Below are 23095 nucleotides of genomic sequence, written 5' to 3' on the forward strand. Positions count from 1 at the left end.
GAAAACTTTATTTACCCGTTTTTGGCGATAAAGCGGCAACACTGCCATAAGGTTACTATAGGTTATAGAGACCGGTTATGTTTTCACAACACTGATCTAAATCGTTCTATTTTGCTGCCGATCCTTGCTTAGAAAGGACCTGCGCACTGTATTTGATCGACTTTCTCTATTCTAGTTTAAATTTTACAAATAAATTTCAGTATGGGTGAACCCGAGGCAAAGAAATCCAAGATGACATCTCTGGCCCAACTAAAACATGTGACTACAGTGGTTGCTGATACCGGTGACTTTGAAGGTACATTTCAATTTTTAATAATTTTTATGATCATAACACTGATAAGTGATAACATCTTCATTTTGATTCACATAGGTAGTTCTTGAGTCTTGGATTTCATTCAAAATCACTATTAAGGGATCTAAACTCCTTGTTTGATTTCCAATGTTTTGAAAAGTACCCACCTACGGTACCCTACCTAACTTATTCTGACATCCCTCTCTCAGTAGTACAAAAATATAAATAATACATCAAATACAACAGATTTATATTTAAACTTGATAGCTCTGTTCCTACATAGCTCCTAATAGATAACAATTGATCCTTAAAAATAGGCAATTATATTCATTTTGAGAGAATACATACCAACTTTTATTAAAGAAGTTTGCAGTAGGCTAATTTTTGTTGGTAAACTTTTTGTAATTCATGAGAAAAAGTACAAAACATAAAGTAAGTTAGACCTAGGCCTAGGCTTTATTGTTTTCATGTCAAAAACAGTATCTAGGCTAATATAAATGATAGGTAGCACAATAAGAGTTTTGAATCTATATAAAACTAGGTATGCCTACTGCTATAAAAACTGTTAACTTATTAGAATGTTAAGAATTTTATAAGAATGTTAAACAGACATTACCGTGATGAGAGTTTACAGGGACGAAACTTATCGCTTAGGCTACTCGTGATGAAATAGGACTTACGCACGTCAAAATATTATGGCAAACTGTTGAAGGGAATTTTTATGTTAAATAGATTGAAGTTCATTGTTGATAAGAGTGTTTTAATTTCAGTTTGTTTTGCTTATCTTCATTCTCATTCTTTTATTTTGGTGTTGTTGCCTGGGGTAATGATATGAATGTAAAAAATATTAAATATTTTTAACACATATCTGTGTATGTCATATCTTTTAACAAATATCTGTAACACAAATTTTGTGTTACAGACACGAGTAGTAAAGGTCATTGCTAATGTGTATAGTCGATTTCATTGTGTAGATTTACGGTATTTAAAAAATTAAAAATTCCGACTGTACCAGCTATTTACATTCTCAAGTTGTAATTCTTTGTGTAAATAGCAACGTTCACAACCATTACACAAGAAATTATGAATTTCTTAGAGTGAATCAGTGCAATTATGCAAATACATTGAACTGCTGTAAGGAGTTTGGTATTAGAGCTTATAATAAGCTTCCTGCAATTGAATAGACTTGAAATGTTGTCAAAAAACTACTTTAATTGAATAAAAATTAATATTTTACAGGAGCATGCTTTCGTGTGCTCACACATCATCAGCTGTAAGTTACATTCAAATGAGCTAGAAGTGGATGATTTCAAGAGAACCATAAAAAAAGTTTCAATAGAAATTTAATATGTCCATAATATAGTAAAGAGGAGTTTCTAATTTGAGGGTATTTTTTGCTATTTGTATGCTTGTGTTTGAATTTTTATTTCTTTGAATGTAAATACTTTACTTACCTAACTTACTTAATTTCTCAGTATTTATTATGTTTGATGACTATGTCATGCATTCGTATTAATGTTTTCTGCTATAAAGAAATCTTGAATCTTGAGTATAATCTGTGCCGTTATATACAATTTGGGTACCTACCTACATTAAGTACCTATAACATTATAATCATAAAGAAGCAGTCTACATAATGAAGGCGCAGGGTATGCTTCCTGCAATACAATAAAGTGTTTAATAATTATATTGATAATACTAATTTGAACAGGAAACACGATATAGATAGAAGGAAAACACTTGGAAGCTTACATTATTTACCGGGAAATTTTGTTGGCTTCGCCAACCGAAGCCATTATGTCATTATAATAATTATGATAATGATATTTTTGGTTTATTAATCATATATCTGGAATCTATAGTGGCATTATTTATTATGACCGATATCCGCGATAGACTATGAGTAGGTGGAAAATTATTATTTGATTTTACTCATGTTATACTTCACCTCAGCTTACAACTGGTTTACTAACCTACCCTATTCTATCACTCTACAGCAGGAAAAGAGTAGGCCTATTTAATAACTTTAATTGATTGATTATAATAATATAAAGCATCTACTTATGATGATACTTGTACAAGTATGTGGATACAATAGTTATTTTTGTGTTGCAAGTAATAAATACTTGAAGTTTCTGGTTGAAAATGTTAGCACAAAAATATATATAACTAACCAATATTAAACCAAAATAATATAATATTTATAACATTTTATTCCTTTTTTAACCTTCAGAATCAACTTATTTTGCGAAAAAAGTAATTCAGGTATAAAAATATTTGATGATAATAAAAATAGTTAATGAGCACAAACGTTGAAATAGACAATACCCTTTGGTAAAAGCTAGTGGAAATGGACAATAAGTCTTGTCTTGTCTTTTTTCGAGGCTACTCTTGAATAAAAATAAAAAATAAAAATCTACTTATATCAATTTATTATTTTATTTCTACAATACGCCTTGTATTTAGAAGTCTGACAATTAAACGATTGTTATATAAATAATATAACAAAAACTATGAGGTATTTTATGATCCAGGTTTCTTCACGGCTTAGGGATCTCCTTCTAAGTAGAGCTATGCGACAGGTGTATATGGAGTTGGTGCAGGCGGTCCTCCAGTATGGTATTGTGGCATGGGGTGCAGCCTTTCCTACAACTGTTGAACCACTTAATAGGGCACATAGAATATTTCTAAGAATAATGTTGAAAAAGGATCCATCAGAGGAACGATTTGTCACAGCAAGAGTTTTAAGCATAAAAAAGCTGTACATCAAGGGCTCGATTCTATTCATGTGTAGAAAGAATAGTTTCACAATGTTGCCTCATGCATATCAAACTAGAAGGATGGTGTCAGCAATGGTAGCGGAGACAAGAAGGGAAACGACCACAGGGCAGCGACATTTCTATTATCTGGCCCCAACATTATTCAATAAATTGCCGCCACAATTAAGAGAAAAAATCAATCAGAAATGCTTCAAGTTAGAGCTTGAAAAATTCCTTCTTTCTACTGATATTAACTCAGAATTGGCATTGCTTTTGAATACAGTTTAGTATTGATCCTGATTAAGTACCATAGAGTCATATGTTATGAGAAGTGATTATTATTCTCCTATTCATGTTAATAATTATATATTGTAGAAATTATTGTTTTTAAATTTGTAAATGAGTGCATTGAGTACATCGGTAATGTTTCCAGAACTATGACAAAAAAGGAAGCAATCCGTTTTTGTTTATTGAATCTATTTCTATTATTATTGGCTAAGAATTTGGGATTATATTCCTTTCAATTGTTTTATGTGTTAGTATTGTTGTATGTAAATATGTTTTAATAGCTTATGCTTGTAAACTATAGCAGTAGAAAGTCAACTTTTTCTTTCTTGTATTGTGCCTATTGTTGTATTGACTCCTCTAAACACGGACTTGATCCATATTAGAGGGAGTAATTTTCAGAGAATATATTGTAAAATGTACTTTCTGGAAATAAAATGAATTTGAATTTCAATTTGAAGTAGAAAGTCTGAGCATGAGTTTGAGTTGTATATTAGTAAATAATTTCAATTATTTGGGAAAATTGAGGATTCACAAAGTAAGTCTACAATAAATTACGAGAAATTGATAAAAAGGAGCTTATGCAAATATTATGAATTAGTGAAATACTAAAAATAAATTTAAGAAAATTATTGTACTTTTGACATAAATTTCACTTTTTTATTGAACAATAATATTATTCCAGCTGTCACGAACTCTTCATATTTTAATTAATTAATATTTCCTAGAAGGGATGAAATAATTATTACTCTGTAATTTTTATGATGTAGGCTATCATTATTGATATCATAACGAATGTAATTATTATTATTATTATCATTAATCTTTGTACAGTAATTCAATTTCTATGAAATTACTGTGATAAATTGGGATAATATATCATAATAATCCAATAATGTCCATACCTAATCCATAATACCTAGGTAGTCTGCTATATCAATTACTAGTAAGTACGGTAATTATTTCAATCAATATTCCAATGAAATGAATGAACTTATTGGGGCATCTGTCAAAGGCATGGCTACTTATACAAGACAATTTACATCAAGTGTGATAATTTACACTTAAAATTTGATTGTAATAATAATTTTAAGTCTTGAGATAAGTTAAGAAATCCCCCCGTTAACCTTCCACTAAGATTACCAAAACTATTTTTCAATCAATCAACTTATAATATCTTATCATGGAATAATCATCATTCACATTATAGTAGAATTATTCTCAGATAAGGACCCTTATTTAGTTTATCTGATTAACTTGAGAGGGACCAGCAACTGTTCTATTCAGGTGCTCAGTTTCGAAGTAGGCTACACAATATTGTTGGAAGATTACTGTTCAGTAATTGGTGATAAAGCTTGTAAAAGTGCTTCCCAGTTGAGAAGTAATTGTTTTCACCTTTTAATTGGATCTTATTGGAGTACACTGTATACGCTACTGAATAGATACATTTTTGGAAAGTGTGTGATATTTTTAAATATGTCTTCGACTTTGGCGCAACTTAAAAGTATGACCACTGTGGTCGCTGATTCTGGAGATTGTGTGGGTGAGAAAAGTTGAACTTTTATAAGACAATTATGATGTAATTTTGGAAATTTCCTGTTGAAATGTACCCAGATGTTTCCAAAATGATCAGAACTATTCTAGTAAATTTTCCCTGAAATGTATAGTGGGGATATTATACTTTGTTCTTTGAAGAAAAATAACTACTTGCTTACATTAAATGGTTTTGTTTATGAAATTTATTATAAAGTTGTCCATGACTATCTTCAGATACTCTTGATCACAATAGGTGCTTAAATTCACTATTCGCTGTAAGGTTTTCTCGTAAAAAGAATTAATACTTCCCATTCAAGCAATGCTAATAGATTGAAGTGAATCCCACCTTATTGATTTTATATTGGTGAATTATATCAAGTTTAACACAAATAAACTTACATCAAATACATGAAGTTACCTCTATAATCATCTTTCGTGATCAATACTAGTCTACTAAGCCATAAATATATTTACATCCTGTCCTTGCTATTCTCATCAGATATAGAGTGTGACTTTCGAGGCCTTGGAAGTTCGTCAACATTTTGTCTGTTAATCATAACTCAGGCTAGAATAAAAATAACTATAACTTGAGTATTCTATCATATAGGATTTGTATCCGTGAAGATAAATCTTCAAAATTAATGTCACTATGCCAGCATAACTGTTGACTCTATACTGGACAAATTATATGCGGTTGGTACAAAAACAATAAGGTTTGCGACCCAATATGTGATAGTTCCATTTGAGAAACAAACACTACTACTTCTCATTCTGAGATATAATTGGACTTCCTTAGAAGATTAGAACTTGACTCAAATTCTGATTTAACTTGAGTTAATCGATGTTCAAATTTCCTCAGAGAAATAATAACTTAGTTCGCAAATTGCAGTTTAAAAGGAATAATCAATAACATACAAGATATCAGACATCATATAAATGAATGGAAATAGTTACTGATATCTCTACATCCTACTCAATATAAGTAGAAACAGAGCCTACTTTTTGGATCTACTTCTGTCAAAATTCAGAAAAGGAACAGTCTTGGGCTAAGTCTGTTGGTCCTTTTCTAATCATGCATGTATATAATGAAATGTATAAGTGAATGAATAAATAAAATTCAATGCGTGGCTCCCGCTTGGAGTTAAATCTAATTTAAACTTTCCTTCATTGAATCAATTATGGATAATTGAATCGTTTTTTTTATTAATTTATCATGTACGATTGCAATATGACACAATTTATTATTTCTGATTTCAGCCATGAAGAAATACAAGCCGACAGATGCCACCACCAACCCATCTCTTATTTTGATGGCCGCTTCTATGCCTCAATACAAGCACTTGATTGAAAAAGCTGTTGAATTCGGAGTTAAAAACGGAAAGTGTGTAAAATTTTATTTGTACTTTTACATGAATCTCTTTTATGTATGTAAAGCATATGAAACATATCTGGCTAACTCTGTTGAAGACAGAAGTCGATATGGCCTACTTTGTTCCAAAGTATCATTTATTGCATTCCAGCTATCAATTACGGCAAAATTAAATATACACTTACTTTTTGGTTGAGAAATGTGGAATGCATCATCCCATGGCCATCTTTAGTGTAATAAGAACTATAGAATGACTATGATCATCCTCATCCTTGGACATGTGCAATATCTAGCCAAATCATTACTTCAGGGAATATGTGTTATATGTGCAAAGCAATATAATTAGTCTCAATAAAATAAATTGAGTCTTAAGCTTCCTCCCAATCTTTGTTTTCCAGCTATTTTTTTTAAATTCTTGAAGGATTTTTCAAGGAGGAGTATATAATAAAAGTATGGAGAATAATTTTCTTTATCCATTTGATATCAATGTACTTGCAAAAATATTGTCGTACCATTAGATTTTATTCATATTTTTCATTGAAATCAGATAACAAAGGGGAAATTCAGTCTAGGTTTATTTTCTGTTTTCTATTTATTCATTTTTGATTGTTAAATTAAACGTAAATTATTTTAATTTGTTCAAGGAGTACCCAAGAGAAAGTCGACGCAGCCATGGATAAGTTGGTCATACTGTTTGGAACTGAAATCCTCAATATTATTCCAGGAAGGGTATCTACCGAAGTGGATGCTAGGTAGTTAAAGCTTCAATATTATTTTGATCCCAAATTCATCAATATAAGGATATATTTTTGTAAGTAGAAATAGTTATTTGTGCAACTAGTGCGCAAAGAGACAGTTTGCTGCACTGAAAGAAACATTTACGCACGAGCCGTAGGCGAGGGCGGAATGGTTTCTTGAGTGTAGCAGAGAAACTTTGCGCACGTATTTCACATTAAATCTTTCCTACAGTTACCATTGAATATGAAAAGTGGTTGATTATGGGTAAAATGATGGCTGAAATCCATCAAATTTTTGTATAATTTTGCTATTAATAACAACTTTAATTTATTTTAAACTTGATGATCCAATTAAAAATTTATAATCAATAATTTATTCAAATTAAAAATTAAATTAATCCAATTAATTTGAAAATTTGTATAATTTTGAGTAAATCTTAATTTCTAAATAATTCTTCAACCAATCGATTTATGAATGAAAAAAATATTATTTGAAATAATGAATAATTAATAATATTCAAAATGTATAATTTAATGAGTTCTCATTTTTATTTATTTGAAAATCATAAAAAATATAGATAGAACAAGTTTGCATTCAAAATACACGCCAACAATGTCAACAGCTGATCGGGATGGCTGCAAGATAATACGCAAAGTAATACTTTGCGCACAAGAGCGGCATGCAATCAGTGCAGAAATGGTCACTTTCCAAGGTACCTGTAGGAAAAATAAATTATTCTTCTCTCTTAAATTCTTTCATAGAATGACCGCTTGAGCCAACTCCTCCGAATATGATTCATGAGTTGTAAACTCGCTTCCAGGTGGCTCGGAACCCACCTACAACTGTAGGTTCATTCATCTCTCATTATAATCCGCATCATTACCCACGCTCAAGCCTAGAGCTCATGTGGCCATCACCCGCAGCAAAAAAAAAATACCCAATACGTTTAGACTACATTAAGTTTTTTTCAAGTAGGTATTTCTATTTAAAAAGTACTGTTGCCTCAGATTTCCAATGACTTGAAACTGTTATTACAGCAGCTCTATTATTATATTTCATCTATATTCAATCTATATAATCAATATTCTAGAATCTTTCCAATACTAGAATCCATCCACAAATTTTATCTATTTTGATCCATAATGAAGAACACAGATTGAACCACTAAAAAGTGGTTGACAATTTCAATTTGTGTTCTTCATTATGGAAAAGTACCACAACATCACTCACAACACAACTGTAAGGTTATTTTGATCCATTTTCCTTTCCTTAATTATTACGGTACCTATCTATTCAGCCTTTTTTGAACTAAGAATTTTTCATGTATTATCGTCATTGTACTAATCAACTAATTTGTTCATCTCGTATCATTTATCATGAATATTTCTTTTCTTATGACTTATTATCATTCTATCAACTTCTCCTACTGATTGATGCTTCTCTTCGATTATCTATTCAAACTCTATCTCTTCTTCTAATTTCAATTTTTTATCAATTTCAGACTGTCTTTCGACCAGAAAGCCAGCATAGAAAAAGCAAAAAAATACATAAAGATGTATGAGGAACAAGGAATCGGCAAGGAGAGGATTCTCATCAAGCTGGCCTCTACATGGGAAGGCATTCAAGCTGCAAGGTAGCAATAATTTTATTTTCAAATTAATATTTGCTGCAAAATGAAAATTCTATTTTAACTGAATATCCAGAACACTGGGTGCCCCTGAATAGGGTGACCTCTGTACCAGCACGGTTTACAAAAACTGGACATTTATACTGAGAAAGCCCTAGTTTTCCTTTTTTTTCCAAAATCCGTGTTCTTCATATTACCAAATTCATATAAAAAATCCACAGTAACATTGAAAACAAAATTCAGTTTCATAAATTAGAAATTTACTAACAACATTAAAAAAGCTTTCATTGAAACTAAATAGTAATCTAATATATAATATTGGCGTTGCCAGCAAAACAAAGTTTGTGCGCTAGCAACGAGCATTCAGTAAGCACTCTAATTAGAAAAAAATAGAAAAAAAGTAACTGTATGAAACAAAAAATTTAGCAAACACTTCAACAAAAACTTTGCATACACTTTCAAAAAAGAAAAAAACCACTATAGTGGAGTAGTTCATAGCATAAACACTAACGTTAACAAAATATAACTCGTTAAACAAATATTCATTTTGATATAATATATAAAAAAATTTAAATACAGTACAGGATAACATTATATAAATTGAATTCAGTCTGAGAGACAACTTTCAGGTAGTAACGGGGAAAATAATCTAATAAAACATGAAAATAAAGAATTGATAAATGCTGCCGTGCTACCAATTTTTCCTTAAACGGTTGGAATAGCATATAACACCTATCACACTAAGGAAAGTTGTCGGCTCCAATAAAATAGATACTTGATAAACTGTGAATGGATCTATTGCCTATGAATGAGAAATCCAGTTTTCAGAGCAAATTAACTTATAATCTTCAGATGAAAATTTTGGCAAAAACACAGAAATATAAAACGAACAATAACTTACAAGCCTAATGATTTCAGAGTTATTACGAACTAAAAAATATACTTATCTAGTTTACAGTTGAAACACAGTGGCTATTGGCTTTACTATACAAACAGCAAATTATGCACAAAAATTTATATAAAACTTCAATCTAAAACATTAATAAATTTACTTAAACAGACAATAATTCAGAGCACAAAATTATACAAGCAACAGCCAGCCATTAGTTTCAGAAGAAGGTCCAACAGGAAAAAGACACAAGTTACCAGTCACGAAAGACAACGCCCTCTTCAATATCGATCTTTACAGACACGTCAACACAAAATTATAACTTATAAATTTAGAATTCACATTCTACATCTGTTCTCAATAAAACTTTAATTTGAAAATGTTATTTTAAATTTTTATACATATTCTATTCAAATAAACGATTTATTTAGTAATTTGTTAACCCTACCTCGGTGACATTATGGAACAATGCAACAAACATTTACGATAATAAATTCTCCATCAAAAAGTTTATCCGTCTATTGATAACTCTGACATTTACTATAAAGTTCCATAGATCTCGAATTGAAGATTCGATTTAAATGTGAGAAGAAAAATGTAATATTACAAATACCCCCCTCTTGACATAAAAAAATTTTACTGTTTGAAAATTTAAAGAAAAAATTTACATTGACCCTAATGAAAATTGTTGAAATTTAAATTTGAGAACAGGAACAATTTTTTCTAGAAAAACATTACATGTCATCCAAAATATTGAAAATTATTATAAAAATTCATCAATAGCATTTGTTATATGTTTCCAAACAATATCTCAAAATATAGAATATCAATATTACTTTTGATTTAGCTTTATAATTTAAAGAAAAATATCTCAACAGAAAGTTTAATATGTAAAGAATAGTTTTTTGAAATTGCACATAAATTTAATAGATAGAAAAATTTAATTTTTATTGCATAAAAAAATTTAGTATGTTGAATGAAAAATTTATTATTATTATTTATTTTTTAAATGAATTGATGAATTGTTACATTTAATTTTCACATAAAATTTCAATAAATCAAAAAATGTTCGTTTCTTTCACTATTTACGCTGTTGATTTTATTGATGCACATTTTGGAAAACAGTCCGTTAAGGCACTCAGTATGATTTTCAGTTAAGTGTGACTCCAGTGTGATGACGTTAGTGTTGGGCTGATCTGGATGCACATAGTGTTGGGCTGATACTTGTAGTCGACTGCTGCATACCAAACTCGATACAGGTGACATCTCTGTTAGCATTTCTTCATGTTTGTAGTAGACGGCTGCATTCCAAATTCAATACAGAGTCACATAAATTTTGTATCATATTTGTAATTATACAATGTACATTTCAGGCTTGAAATGACAATGTAATTTGTTTTTTGGAAAAGAGATAGACGCTGCATACAGGATTAATTTAGGTGAGGATTAATTTAGGTAAGGTTTGGTTTTTTGATATTTTCATCTTTCAAGGTTTAGAGTTCTGCATACAGGAATAATTTAGGAGAGGATTTTTTTGAATCAATTCTTTCATGATACTGTGACTGTTCTTCTGAATTCAAAGTTGTGAATGTGAACATGGATGGCAATTACCTCCAGGTAATGCAGTAGTGTTGAAGTTTGAGATACAGAGTCAGCAATAAGCATTGGCATTGCTATTTGCGTACGCTTTGGTGTCGGCTTTGGCATCGGCGTTGATATTGGCATTGGCATTGGCGCAGGCATTGACGTAGCTATTGGCATTGATTTTTGTTGTTGGCATTGGCGCAGATTTTGGCATTGGCGTAGCTATTGGCATTGGCGCAGGCATTGGCATTGATTTTTGTTGTTGGCATCAGCATTGGCGCAGATTTTGGCATCAGCATTGGCGCAGGCATTGGCGTAGCTATTGGCATTGATTTTTGTTGTTGGCATTGGCGCAGATTTTGGCATCAGCATTGGCGCAGATATTGGCTTCGGCGCAGGCATCGGCGTAGATATTGGCGTTGACATCAGCACAGGCATCGGCTTAGATTTTGGCGTAGTTATTGGTGTTGACATTAGCGTAGTTATTGGTGTAGGCCGCAGCGTAGATTTTGGCGTAGATATGTCACACTAGTTCGAAAATCACCCAAATGTTCTTAACACTCTTCATGGCGTTCACTTGTTACTGATTTTGAGATTCACATGATAACTATTTCAATGTTAATGTCTGTGCTGTACCTGTTGTCTTAAAATGCTTATAAACTAAGAAGAAAAACTTGATTAGGCTATCAATACAATCTAATACACATAAAAATTATTTTAAGTATCTATGAAATTGAAATTTGTTAACATCTTATTATACAGTCAGCAACACATAAATTGTGAAATATGGACATATCAATGATAAATTTAAAAAAAAAAATCATTCATTTTCATCTATTCACTGTTCAAATATCAAAATTTTAATCCATTCTTCAAAATAGAAATATAATTTCATAACACCCTGTATCATTATCAAAATTGTAAAAAACAAACATCATAACAACACAACAAAAATTTAATTTCAATACATATTTCAATAATTTCAGACATTTGGTTTTCTATTCAATCATTTCATAATATATTTGCATTTCATTATTATTTAATATAACATTTCATTTATAGCATGTTCATTTCACATTTATGATTTATCATTCAGGGTTTCAAAATTATTTAGTTTTAATTTTGTTCAAAAATTTATAAAAAGCAAATTATTTAATATTATTAATCATCGTTTGTTGGATACTATAGTTTATTTCGACTTTTCAATGTTCTAAACACAAACTACATTTCATGACAAAACTTTACTATCAAACATTAAACAAGAAACCATTCAAAACATCAATAATATTTTGCTTCAAAGGCAAACAATATTCATAATTAATCATCATTTTGCATCTATGGCAATCAACATTATTAATCAACACAAAAATTATTATCTCATTACTGCCTCTCTAAGTCATAACCTCTGTTATTCCTTCTTTAGGCAATAATGGGTTTCCATCTCAAAAAACAATCACATACCAGCAAAATTCTAATCAACAAACCCACTAAAAATTCTACATACACTCCAGCATCCATTTCAAACGATAATCAATCATATCAAAATTTATAGAACAAACAGTTTTAAAATTTAAAAAAAAATATCAATTACAAAACACTTTAGAAAAATTTTAGCCTTTAACTCATTTCAATTGATAATATAACACAACGTTTTAAATTAAACCAATTATTTTTAAAATAATTTAAAATTTAAAGACTGTATAATAAGTATAAACATTTCAAGATTATGATACAAAGATGATCAAGATGAAATACTGGGTAAATAAATTCCCTAAAAAATACAAACAAGAGAAATAGAAAACTGGGTAAATAAATTCCCTAAAACAACACACATTTCAAAATAAGTGATACCTTACACTTCACATAAGTGATACATGATGAAAAAATATGTCACAAGCACACAATTCTTTACACTACAGTGGATAGATTTTGGAAAAGTTAAGTTTTATCAACAATTTAAAGATTAGGAAAATAAGCTATTATTTCAACTTCCAAAATTATTTCAGAAAAAATACAAATTTAAATGACTATGGACAAGATTGGTTAAGATATGCATCATAGAAGAAATTTACTGAATACTACACAAAGACAGGAAAGAATTGAAATTTGAAAAGATCAAGGGCCAAGAAAAATAGGCTACAGGAAAGAAAAAAGACACAATTATGGACTCTTACCATACACTGTGTAGCGATTATGCTATTCTGAATCCCGGCATAACACAGGATTCCTAATCATTGTGTGTTGGGGAATACCCTTCCATCATGTGATTCACAGTTATCATCTTGTAAGTAAGCAACTTGAAACAACCTTTGAATACTAGCACATCAATGGAAACTTTGCGTTTTGTTTTCTTCAATAGCATGATTTTATTCATAGGTTCATTAGTTTCTACCAAACAGTTTTGCCTACAAAAGTTAGTCATGTTCACTTGAGAATGCATAGCATACACCTTTTCAATTCTCAGTTGAAAGTTGAATTCATCAACTTGACTCAAAGCAACATTCATTTTGTTCACATTATTCCTAACCTCTACAGAAACCTGTCTCATGTAATCATTCATTTTATTTATAGTTTTCCTAACCTTCAATGTAGTAATCTGATCCATAGAAACATTCGATTTGTTTACTGTTTTCTTAACCTTCAATGTAGCAATAGTACTTTCTTGATAGTTGACTTTCAATGAAGACAACTCCCTACCTACTTCTTTACTCAATTCTACACTTTCACTATGGTTGACTTTTTCAACAACAGTAACTAGGCCTATATTGTCAGAAACTTGAATGAGTTGATCTTGTAACTTAACACTACTATCATCCTGCTTCAATTTGTTTTCATCTTCATGATTATCTTTCACTGTTTCATTTGCATTTTTCAATAGAAGGTTTATACTAACCTGCTCTAGTCTAATGCTAGTACATTCTTGCTTCATCTCATCAAACCTAGCATTTTGATTTTTAAACATTTGGTCTAACTTAGCATTTTGCTTATCAAATTTAGCATTTAACTCATCAAATCTAGCATCTTGTTTTTTAAACATTTGGTCTAACCTAGCATCTTGCTTATCAAACAGTTGTGTTAAGGCAGCTATTAACTCATCATCAATTTTAATATTTTTCATATTGTATGCCATTTTGCTAGTCTGCACAGATAATATATTCATTAGGACTTGATCTCTCTTGAACCGACTTCCCACTCAGCAACAAACCATTCACAACCTATCAAGATATCTATCCTACTAATAATTTTTATAACCAGGGATTTCATGGTGTACCATTTGGGACATATTTATTTTGTAATTCTGTCCCACCACAGGGGTAACATTTGGAACAAATGTGGTGATTCAGTCCCACACCAGGGCGTACCATTTGCCGTGCTACCAATTTTTCCTTAAACGGTTGGAATAGCATATAACACCTATCACACTAAGGAAAGTTGTCGGCTCCAATAAAATAGATACTTGATAAACTGTGAATGGATCTATTGCCTATGAATGAGAAATCCAGTTTTCAGAGCAAATTAACTTATAATCTTCAGATGAAAATTTTGGCAAAAACACAGAAATATAAAACGAACAATAACTTACAAGCCTAATGATTTCAGAGTTATTACGAACTAAAAAATATACTTATCTAGTTTACAGTTGAAACACAGTGGCTATTGGCTTTACTATACAAACAGCAAATTATGCACAAAAATTTATATAAAACTTCAATCTAAAACATTAATAAATTTACTTAAACAGACAATAATTCAGAGCACAAAATTATACAAGCAACAGCCAGCCATTAGTTTCAGAAGAAGGTCCAACAGGAAAAAGACACAAGTTACCAGTCACGAAAGACAACGCGATTGCTGATATATTTAATGAGATTTCTTATATTTAGCTGTCTGACTGTCATAACTCCAAATACCAGAAAAAGTTGGTGACTAGGGTATCGTCTGTGCACTCCCAAGGCTGCCTTGAGAATACCCTTTTGAATAACATCCAATTTTTTGAAATGTGCATTGAATACACCATCCCACACCCTAATTCCATACTGGAAGACTGACTGAGCATATGCTAGGTATACCATTTTACTTACACCTTTGTCTTTGAGTAAGCTTAAATTATACAATTTGTGGATCATAAATTTCATTTTGCTACACATACTGTTTATATGCTCATTCCATCTTAATGTGGGTCCAGAGTGACACCTAAATACTTTGTTTTGATCACGTTTTCTAAAATGGGACAAGAGCAAGCCAGTTGATTATGATTGCTACCGTTCACACCATACAAGCAATTTATATTGTGTACTCTCACTGCATTCAATTGAAGTCTGAGATCATTGGGTTGAGTACTTGAGTTTGGTGAAAAAGTCATATAAACGCTCTTCAAGTAATTCAGTGTCAACGCATTTCTCACAGGCCACATTCTCATCCCAGAGAGTCCGATGTTGGTTAAGGATATCACGTTGTCCCATGAAGTCCCCGTAAAAACCAATGCAGTATCATTAGCATAAGACAAAACTCTGCATCCCTTGATAGGAAGACTTAATAGATCATTTATTTAAACCAAAAACAAAATTGGAGATAGAACCGTGCCCTGGGGTAAGCCAAATTCTGTTAATGTTACTTTGCTCTCTTTCCCATTCAGAGATATCACTTGTTTTCTGTTCTCCAAATAACCAGCAAAGAGCTTCAAGACCGGACCACGAAATCCATATTTTTCAAGCAGGTTGACAGTATCAAATGCTTTGGCTAAGTCCAGAAACACAACCAAGGATTTTTATTTGTGTTGAAATGAGATGTTATTTCTTTTACAAGTTCAGTCATGGCATCCTCAGTACTCTTATTTTCTTGAAAGGCATATTGATATTGGTTTATTGAATTGAACTTTTTTTAAATGAGACTATTTTTTCAAAAACTTTGGATAAATTACTTATGAGACTTATTGGACGATAATTGCCTGGATTCGTTTTTCCCCGGATTTAAGCAATGGGATTATGTTTGCAATTTTAAAGTGACTTGGGAAATGTCCAGTTTCCATACATCTATTGAAAATTAATGTTAGAGGATGAGCTATTAAAGTTTTTTTTAACAAGCACTACTTAAATTATCAAAACCAAAAGATGCACCATTTTTTAAATTATTTATTTGTTTTATAACTTCTTGTGAACTTGTAGGATGCATAAAAAAAGTTATTCACAAGTCGGAAATTAGAAACAGCAGTGGTTTTCAGATAAGGAAGATTTTCATTTTCCTTGAAGGCTCTCTCCACGTAAGACCTTCCCACTCCTGAAAAATAATTATTTAGTAGTTCAGGATCAGAACTTTATTAGAATATTTAATAGACCAGGCAGAACTTTTTGGCGTTCACTGTTTAATATTTCTTGAATGCAGCTCAATACCTTTTTATTGTTCCCTTTGCATGATTTAAATTTGTATTTATAAAAGTCAATTTTGCTAATTTGTTTTTGTTGTGTTCAACAGAATCCTGGAGTCCGAATACGGCATCCACTGCAATTTGACTCTTCTTTTCTCCTTCTACCAAGCAGTGGCCTGTGCTGAGGCTGGTGTCACTCTCATTTCGCCATTTGTCGGACGAATTTTGGACTGGTGAGTTTTATTCCACACAAATTAATCAATTTCTTAACAAATTTCTAAAATATTTAAATGTTTTTCTTGCTTTTCAATGTCTTAAGAACCTATTATCACGTTTGAACGTGAGCTGTGAATATTACTAATAGTGAGTAGGTTTGTGTTTTTGTATTAAATTTTTTTAAATAAGTGTGATATTTCTCAAGTTCTTAATTTATTGTGATACATTCAGTGATTAATTTAGAGTATTACGTCAAACTTCACAATTCAAAATTTTCTAATAATTATTCCTGGACCAAAAATCAAGTGACGAGACAGTGTGTGATTAACATCAACATTCTATCAAAATTTTTGGAGAGAAATAGTACAGGCTCAGCCTGGTTTTTCCTCCAATGTCATAATAAATTATATATTCTATAATTTATATATATTATGATTATAGTATGTTTTCTCAAATATAATATTAGAGCCCCATCTATACGAGCGTTTTTTTTTTTAATTCATTTTAGGAAATGTATGGTCTCTTATGGGAAACGTCTATTCCGCTCATATAGTTCACCAAATAAAATACAGTGCATCGAGCTAAAAAATTCAGCGCGTCTGAAACGCTCTTATAGATGGGGCCTTGGAAAATTCTTCCTTAGAATTCGTTTATGGAATGATTAGCCTCGTGGGTTAACTCATTTCAGGAGTGTGGAAGTATCACCATAGAAAAAGGATAGCATAAAATGAATAATAAGAAGAAATTGAGATCAATGGACTGCCAGGGCTTTGGAAAAGAGTGATGCAGTCAATTCTGCGTTATCTCCGGCGTTCGGATCGCAAACATTCTGGGAATTTCTGATGCAATTCCTACGAAATCTTCATGAAACAGAAATTAATAATAAAAACGTTTTGGTTTAGCAAGATATATGGATCTGGGCACCTGCTATGCGCATATCCCGTGAAGGTGTGACACACCTTCACTTCTCGAGATGAAAATGGCACGCTCTTCAGATTTCGCTCCATTCAGTTTTTTAAAATGGTGGTTTGAATCCCTGGTTTTTGTTGATCGACCATGGACCACGACTCACCACATGATTGTAGATTCACTACTACAGTATAAAGAGATTTACGTTTCAAAGTCAGCATCTGACTAGTTTGCTATCCCTTTCTAATTAGACAAGGCACTTAGCTCTATCCCCTATATTGTAAAATTGTTTGTAGACTATGAGGAAATATAATGAATTACCAGATCCATCTCAATTATGAAAATGATTTATTGAATCATGAAGAAATATATTTTCTTGACAAATAAAATATATATGAGATAGAATTGATCAACCTGAGAGTGGTACAGTATTCAATCAGGTTGATGGTTTTCAATATTCAATAATTATTGCTTAGATGATGTAGACACCAAGCTCGCTAGAATTGAAAGAATTGATGATTATAGCATATTGTATGTTTTTCCATCATGGATGGAATCCAACCAAAATACATCTTTGAAAACAGTTATCAATTATCTAAATTTGTGATTTTAATTTTAAGGTATGTGGCCAACACAAGTCAAAAGTCGTTTGAGCCATTTGACGATCCAGGAGTGCAGTCCGTCACTAAGATCTACAACTACTACAAAAAGTTCGGCTACAAAACTGTGGTCATGGGTGCCTCATTCAGAAATACTGGTCAGTTCTAGTTTTGATTAAATTATATAATAATCTTTTCATATATCATATCAAGTTTATTCTTGTAATATCATGTTAATACTTAATTTTTTAATGATTTTTATAGAGTTATCCGTTTAAATTTTGTATATGGATTTGATTTATTCATTCAACATAAGTAAAAAAATCTATTATTATCATTATAGCCTTTTCTATTCTCCTTTATGACACGACCGGGTTCGGGGTACTAATTTCATTATCAAGTGTTCAAATGAATCTTTAATTTATAGAGTAAAAAGTTCACCTTGTCCTGTCATTTAAATCTGTAGGCTCTGTTGTATTTGATTTTTGATGACATCAGTGATAATATGTGTAGCCTAATTTTGAGTGAAATCTATGTGATTTATATAGAATCTATAAGATTCGTCAAATCTTAGGGATCGAGATAATGTTATTTCTAGTCTTTCATTTTTAAATCATTATCAAAATTCCCCCTTATGAAATGCGTTTTTTAGTATCAATTATCATTTCATATGCATTTTTGTAATACACGAAGAAACATCATGCCTATTTGCATGCATTTTTCCCGGCTATACCTTTGATTAGTAATCCTTGAAAATTTTAAATATTTGAATATTACTAGTATTAAATTATTATACGTATTACGTATACTTTTATTCTGGAATTTAATTTCTTATTACCAATATTTTATAATAATACGTTCGTACTGTTAAATTTCAGGCCAAGATACGATATGTTAAAATCTTGGTTTTTATCATTTTCTGCTACTACTAATATTACTATTTTTAGCTATACCTGTATTATTCAAGAGAAGAAATGATAATTCCATTCAAGAGTGCACTTCCTAATTATATGAGTTGATATTATTTGAAAAAGGAAGCGTTCCAATGAAACAATTTTTCATATACTGCATGATATTGAATTAAAATAAAGGTAAATGAATTTGAAGAAAATCACTTCTGAAAAGAGTAAAGAGTAGAATTTGAAGCCCAATAAATCAGATTTGGTAGTTTATCATATCAAGCCTTACTACAAAATTGAGCCATAGAATATGTAGTGTACTAGATAAAAGTACAGTATAGGTTTGTACGTAAATTATAGGTTTGTGGAAATAATATTATTCATTAGCTGTTTTTCTTATTTTATTATTATCATTGAGCCTGTAGTATCATTTTGAGACTGAATGAATTTGAATTTGAATTTTCCACAGTATGAGTATTACAGTGATAGTATCAGATCAGGCCTATATTCTTACATAGTTTCGTTAGTATTTAATTAATCTATTTGTATCTTATTCAACATTGACATGATCATGAGTGTAAAAGTTTATATAAATAAATACTTCATAGTAAATGAATTTCGCACCTTAAAATCCTTCATTCTAAAGGAATATTATTTTTCCTTATTATTATTATTATTATTATACTCGAAAAACTAATTCAATTACTTTTTTATTATTTCTTATAATTATTCTGATAAGACACGGATTTGATCAAGTAAAACATTCACAGTTATAGATAGATTCCAACATATTATACTTGAAATAACGTTACTTACTTTTCCTTGATGCTATTATAATGCTCCTAAAATAAAATAATACTCACTTCTTTCTGATGCAGTCTATTAACTACACTCTAGACACTTGAAACAACGAAAGTTCTCTCTCCAAACAAATATTGCATACAAAAATGATTGTATGACATAAATGTTTGCTTCTGTTCTTTCTCTGATAACTACAAATTCTCTGTGTTTTTTATCACTAACGAACATATAACTCGTCTTTCATGAGAAAATAGGAAAACGTCAACGAAGTTTACATTAGGATGCATACACAAAAACTGCCTCTGCGATATCTTATCACAGAGAAAGTCAAGAGCTAAATATATTGATGTGACAATACTTTTTCCGAGATAAAATGTTTTATACTGGGTAAATCGTTTTTCATAATAAGATGTCGGTTGGCAATGATCAATAACCAGTTTTATATTGTTGAACAAATGGAATAAATAATTGTTAAACAAGTGTAATAATTATTGTTGGATTAGTAGGATAACCATTATTATTGTTGTGATAGATTGTCATCAAGAATGTAGGCTTAAACTAGTTATTAGTGACATTTGACATTTATCTGAGTACTTAGTATCGGAGACAATGAATATGTTGAGCTTCTATCAATGCTTGAGAAATAGTCTTCCCAAAGTTTAAATTTGAATGCGTTTTATGTATTTTGTCATGAAGAGAAACGATACAGCAGCATGACCAACTATATTCGTCTATAATTTTATCTGTAATAAATAAATAAGCTTTATTGACATTTTTTTACAGAGCAAAAGTCTCTCATACGAGGTAAATAATATTTGGCAAATTACAAAATACAACATTTTTTTTATTTACATACAGCTTGTTATTTCTCGTCGATCATTTGTAATATCGTGTTGATTTTAAAAATATTTTTGCTGAATAATATTATTCGTTTTTGTATTTACAACACCTTCAATTAGTTCAGTTTCTATAATGGCCTTCTGTAATCTATAATATTTTCCATGCACAACAGGTTGAAATTGTTCAAGTTAATATTGCTGATAAACTCAATATTTTAACATAAGCTAGACAGTGTGTTTGAAAAAGAAACTAACATTGAATTTTAATTGGTATCTTCCTCCTTCACTATCAAGTATAACATGTTTCTAGTTTTCGGTTTTGTTATCTCAAAATTTTCACTGTTACTTTTCCAACATCCTTTGATTTGAAATAAAACTTTTTTTGAATTTCAATTTAAGTTCAGTGATGAAGAGACTTGAGATATTATCAAAAATCCACTTTATGTCAATAAAAATTATTATTTTACAGGAGCATGCTTCCGTGTGTGCTCACACATCATCAGTTACAGCTGAAAGCAAGCTAATGTAAAATAATAATTTTTATTAAAATAAAGTGGATTTTTGACAATATCTCAAGTCTCTTCATATATGGAAAAGTTCCACATCAATATGCACTCTACAAACTTTATCAAAAATATTTGTTATAATAATTTTTGTTGCAGGAGAGATCAGAGCTTTAGCTGGATGCGATCTACTGACCATCAGCCCAAAGTTGTTAGAGGAACTTGAAAACAGCAACGAAGCCATCCATGAAGCACTCAATGAGAAATCTGGTAACTATCACACACAAATATATCTCTGTTGTGAGATTCACTCCATAGTGTCAGCTTTTCTCATGAATAGAATCAATGCCTCCGACTCAACCAATGCTGACACTCAAGTGAATCTCAGTGTACCGTATATATCTTTAATATTTCATTTACAAATAATTTATAGTAGGTCCTACCCCCATTATTTGTTTTTTTTTTTTTATTATTTGTTTTATTTCAAACAAAATATTTTCGTATTATTTTAATAACAACAATATTGAAAAATACATACTCAGTTTTGATAAAATTATTTTAAATTGTCACACCACTCTTGAATTGAAAGAAAAACGAGCTACTTGTTTCGGTTGTTGAAGCAAAACCATTATCAAGTTCCAGTTAATCGAATATTACCATATATCCAGCAGAATATAAGTTTTTTTAATAGAGTATTTTCATAGGGCCAATTGAGTTTTAGGGTGAGCTTTTCTATTAAATGAGAAATTTATTTAAAATAATTGTATTTTCGTATTTATTCTTCCTTTAAACTCTTTCAAACTACACCTAGAATAGACACCATATATTAGAATAATTTTTGGATACTCTGATTTCTGCTTACAATTAATTCATGCTCGGTTGGAAAGAAAGAATAGCATTGATTCTTATGGGAGTTTTCACACATTGGAAGAACATTGCAAGTGGTTGGTAGAAGTGACTTGAATTATAATTTTTTATGAGATTCACCGTAAATTGTCATTAAATATTAATTGAAAATTTCGATGCTATTAATACGGAATGATCGTCTCCTTTTGAAGATTTGAGGGTGAAAGTGATTTCAAAGACTTACTACTTTTTTAAATTTATTTTATAAAATATTTCATTTTCTCATTCATAATATTATGGTTATAAAAATGTATGACATGTATTATCGGAGGACTTTGAGTATGATTTACTGTTTGAATTGATTACATTGGTCACACGGTAGACTAGTCAAATGTGATCCTGCTATGCTTATATTACTGATTACATTCATTTTTTGACCATTCGCATTGTTGTCCACTACTTCCGATTTCTTCTCAGCTGAAACAGAGGAATTATGATTGTCATGATTCATTATTGTTATTTGTTAATAATTCAATGTTGAATAGATAAAACATGTGATAAATATCCATTTTGATAAAGACGATTTGAAATTTTTACAAAATTGCTTATTTATTGGATAATTGAGTCTCTATAGATTCGGTTGCTACATCAAACATCATTGATAAAAATAATTTATTTGATGTTTTCATAACTCTTAAATATCATAATAAAATATGTAAATAATAAATTATCAAATCTGAATGATCATAAACTGAAAGCTTGAACATTATGGAGTAAAGTATACAGTGTGAATGAAGCCATATAATTAGTAGTTCTAGGTGAAAGCCCAAAGTAAAGAACAACAGGGAGGGTGGGGTGAAGTATCACCCATAAAAGTTTTATTCCCCCCCCCCAAAACAATGTAAGTTTGAACAAGCAAGTAAATTTGAAAAAAAATTGTTAATCACGTTAAAACAAATCCTATAATAATAATATCGTGTGACCTGGCTGGTTCAGGTCTGGTGTCAGAGTTTTCAGGTCGCAACTGATCAATTTCAGG

At 30.6% G+C, this 23095-nt stretch overlaps 3 protein-coding genes across 14 annotated transcripts in view; 1 reads left to right on the forward strand and 2 right to left on the reverse strand.

The window, feature by feature from the left end:
• The window catches only part of LOC111049918 (thymidine phosphorylase), a 29189-nt gene extending 9009 nt beyond the window's left edge, over positions 1 to 20180 (reverse strand). For 2 of the 11 annotated variants that reach the window (XM_022336106.2, XM_022336112.2), the window contains exon 1: positions 909 to 1015. The gene's annotated coding sequence lies outside the window, so the exon portion shown is untranslated. Of the gene's footprint in view, positions 1 to 15; positions 137 to 908; positions 1016 to 19883 lie in introns of those variants that run through there. The other 9 variants (XM_022336111.2, XM_022336110.2, XM_039439030.1 and 6 more) reach the window with 9 other exon arrangements.
• Positions 29 to 22652, forward strand: LOC111049919 (probable transaldolase). Of its 2 annotated transcripts, none has more exons than XM_039439036.1 (7): positions 29 to 295; positions 6130 to 6253; positions 6886 to 6993; positions 8481 to 8612; positions 16552 to 16677; positions 18190 to 18326; positions 21370 to 22652. In XM_039439036.1, the coding sequence occupies exons 1-7, from the start codon at positions 202 to 204 to the stop codon at positions 21720 to 21722; spliced, it is 1074 nt and encodes a 357-aa protein (XP_039294970.1). In that variant the 5' UTR covers positions 29 to 201; the 3' UTR covers positions 21723 to 22652. The 2 variants fall into 2 exon arrangements, with proteins under 2 accessions (XP_039294970.1, XP_039294971.1); XM_039439037.1 differs by lacking the exon at positions 29 to 295 and adding an exon at positions 4618 to 4879.
• LOC111049914 (nose resistant to fluoxetine protein 6-like) overlaps positions 22301 to 23095 on the reverse strand; it is a 46255-nt gene continuing 45460 nt past the window's right edge. The window contains exon 13 of the mRNA XM_039439027.1: positions 22301 to 22533. Within this exon, the coding sequence (XP_039294961.1) occupies positions 22403 to 22533 (131 nt within the window). The 3' untranslated portion in view covers positions 22301 to 22402. The remainder of the gene's footprint in view (positions 22534 to 23095) is intronic.

Source organism: Nilaparvata lugens, chromosome 12 (assembly GCF_014356525.2).
Source record: "Nilaparvata lugens isolate BPH chromosome 12, ASM1435652v1, whole genome shotgun sequence".
NCBI lineage: Eukaryota > Metazoa > Arthropoda > Insecta > Hemiptera > Delphacidae > Nilaparvata > Nilaparvata lugens.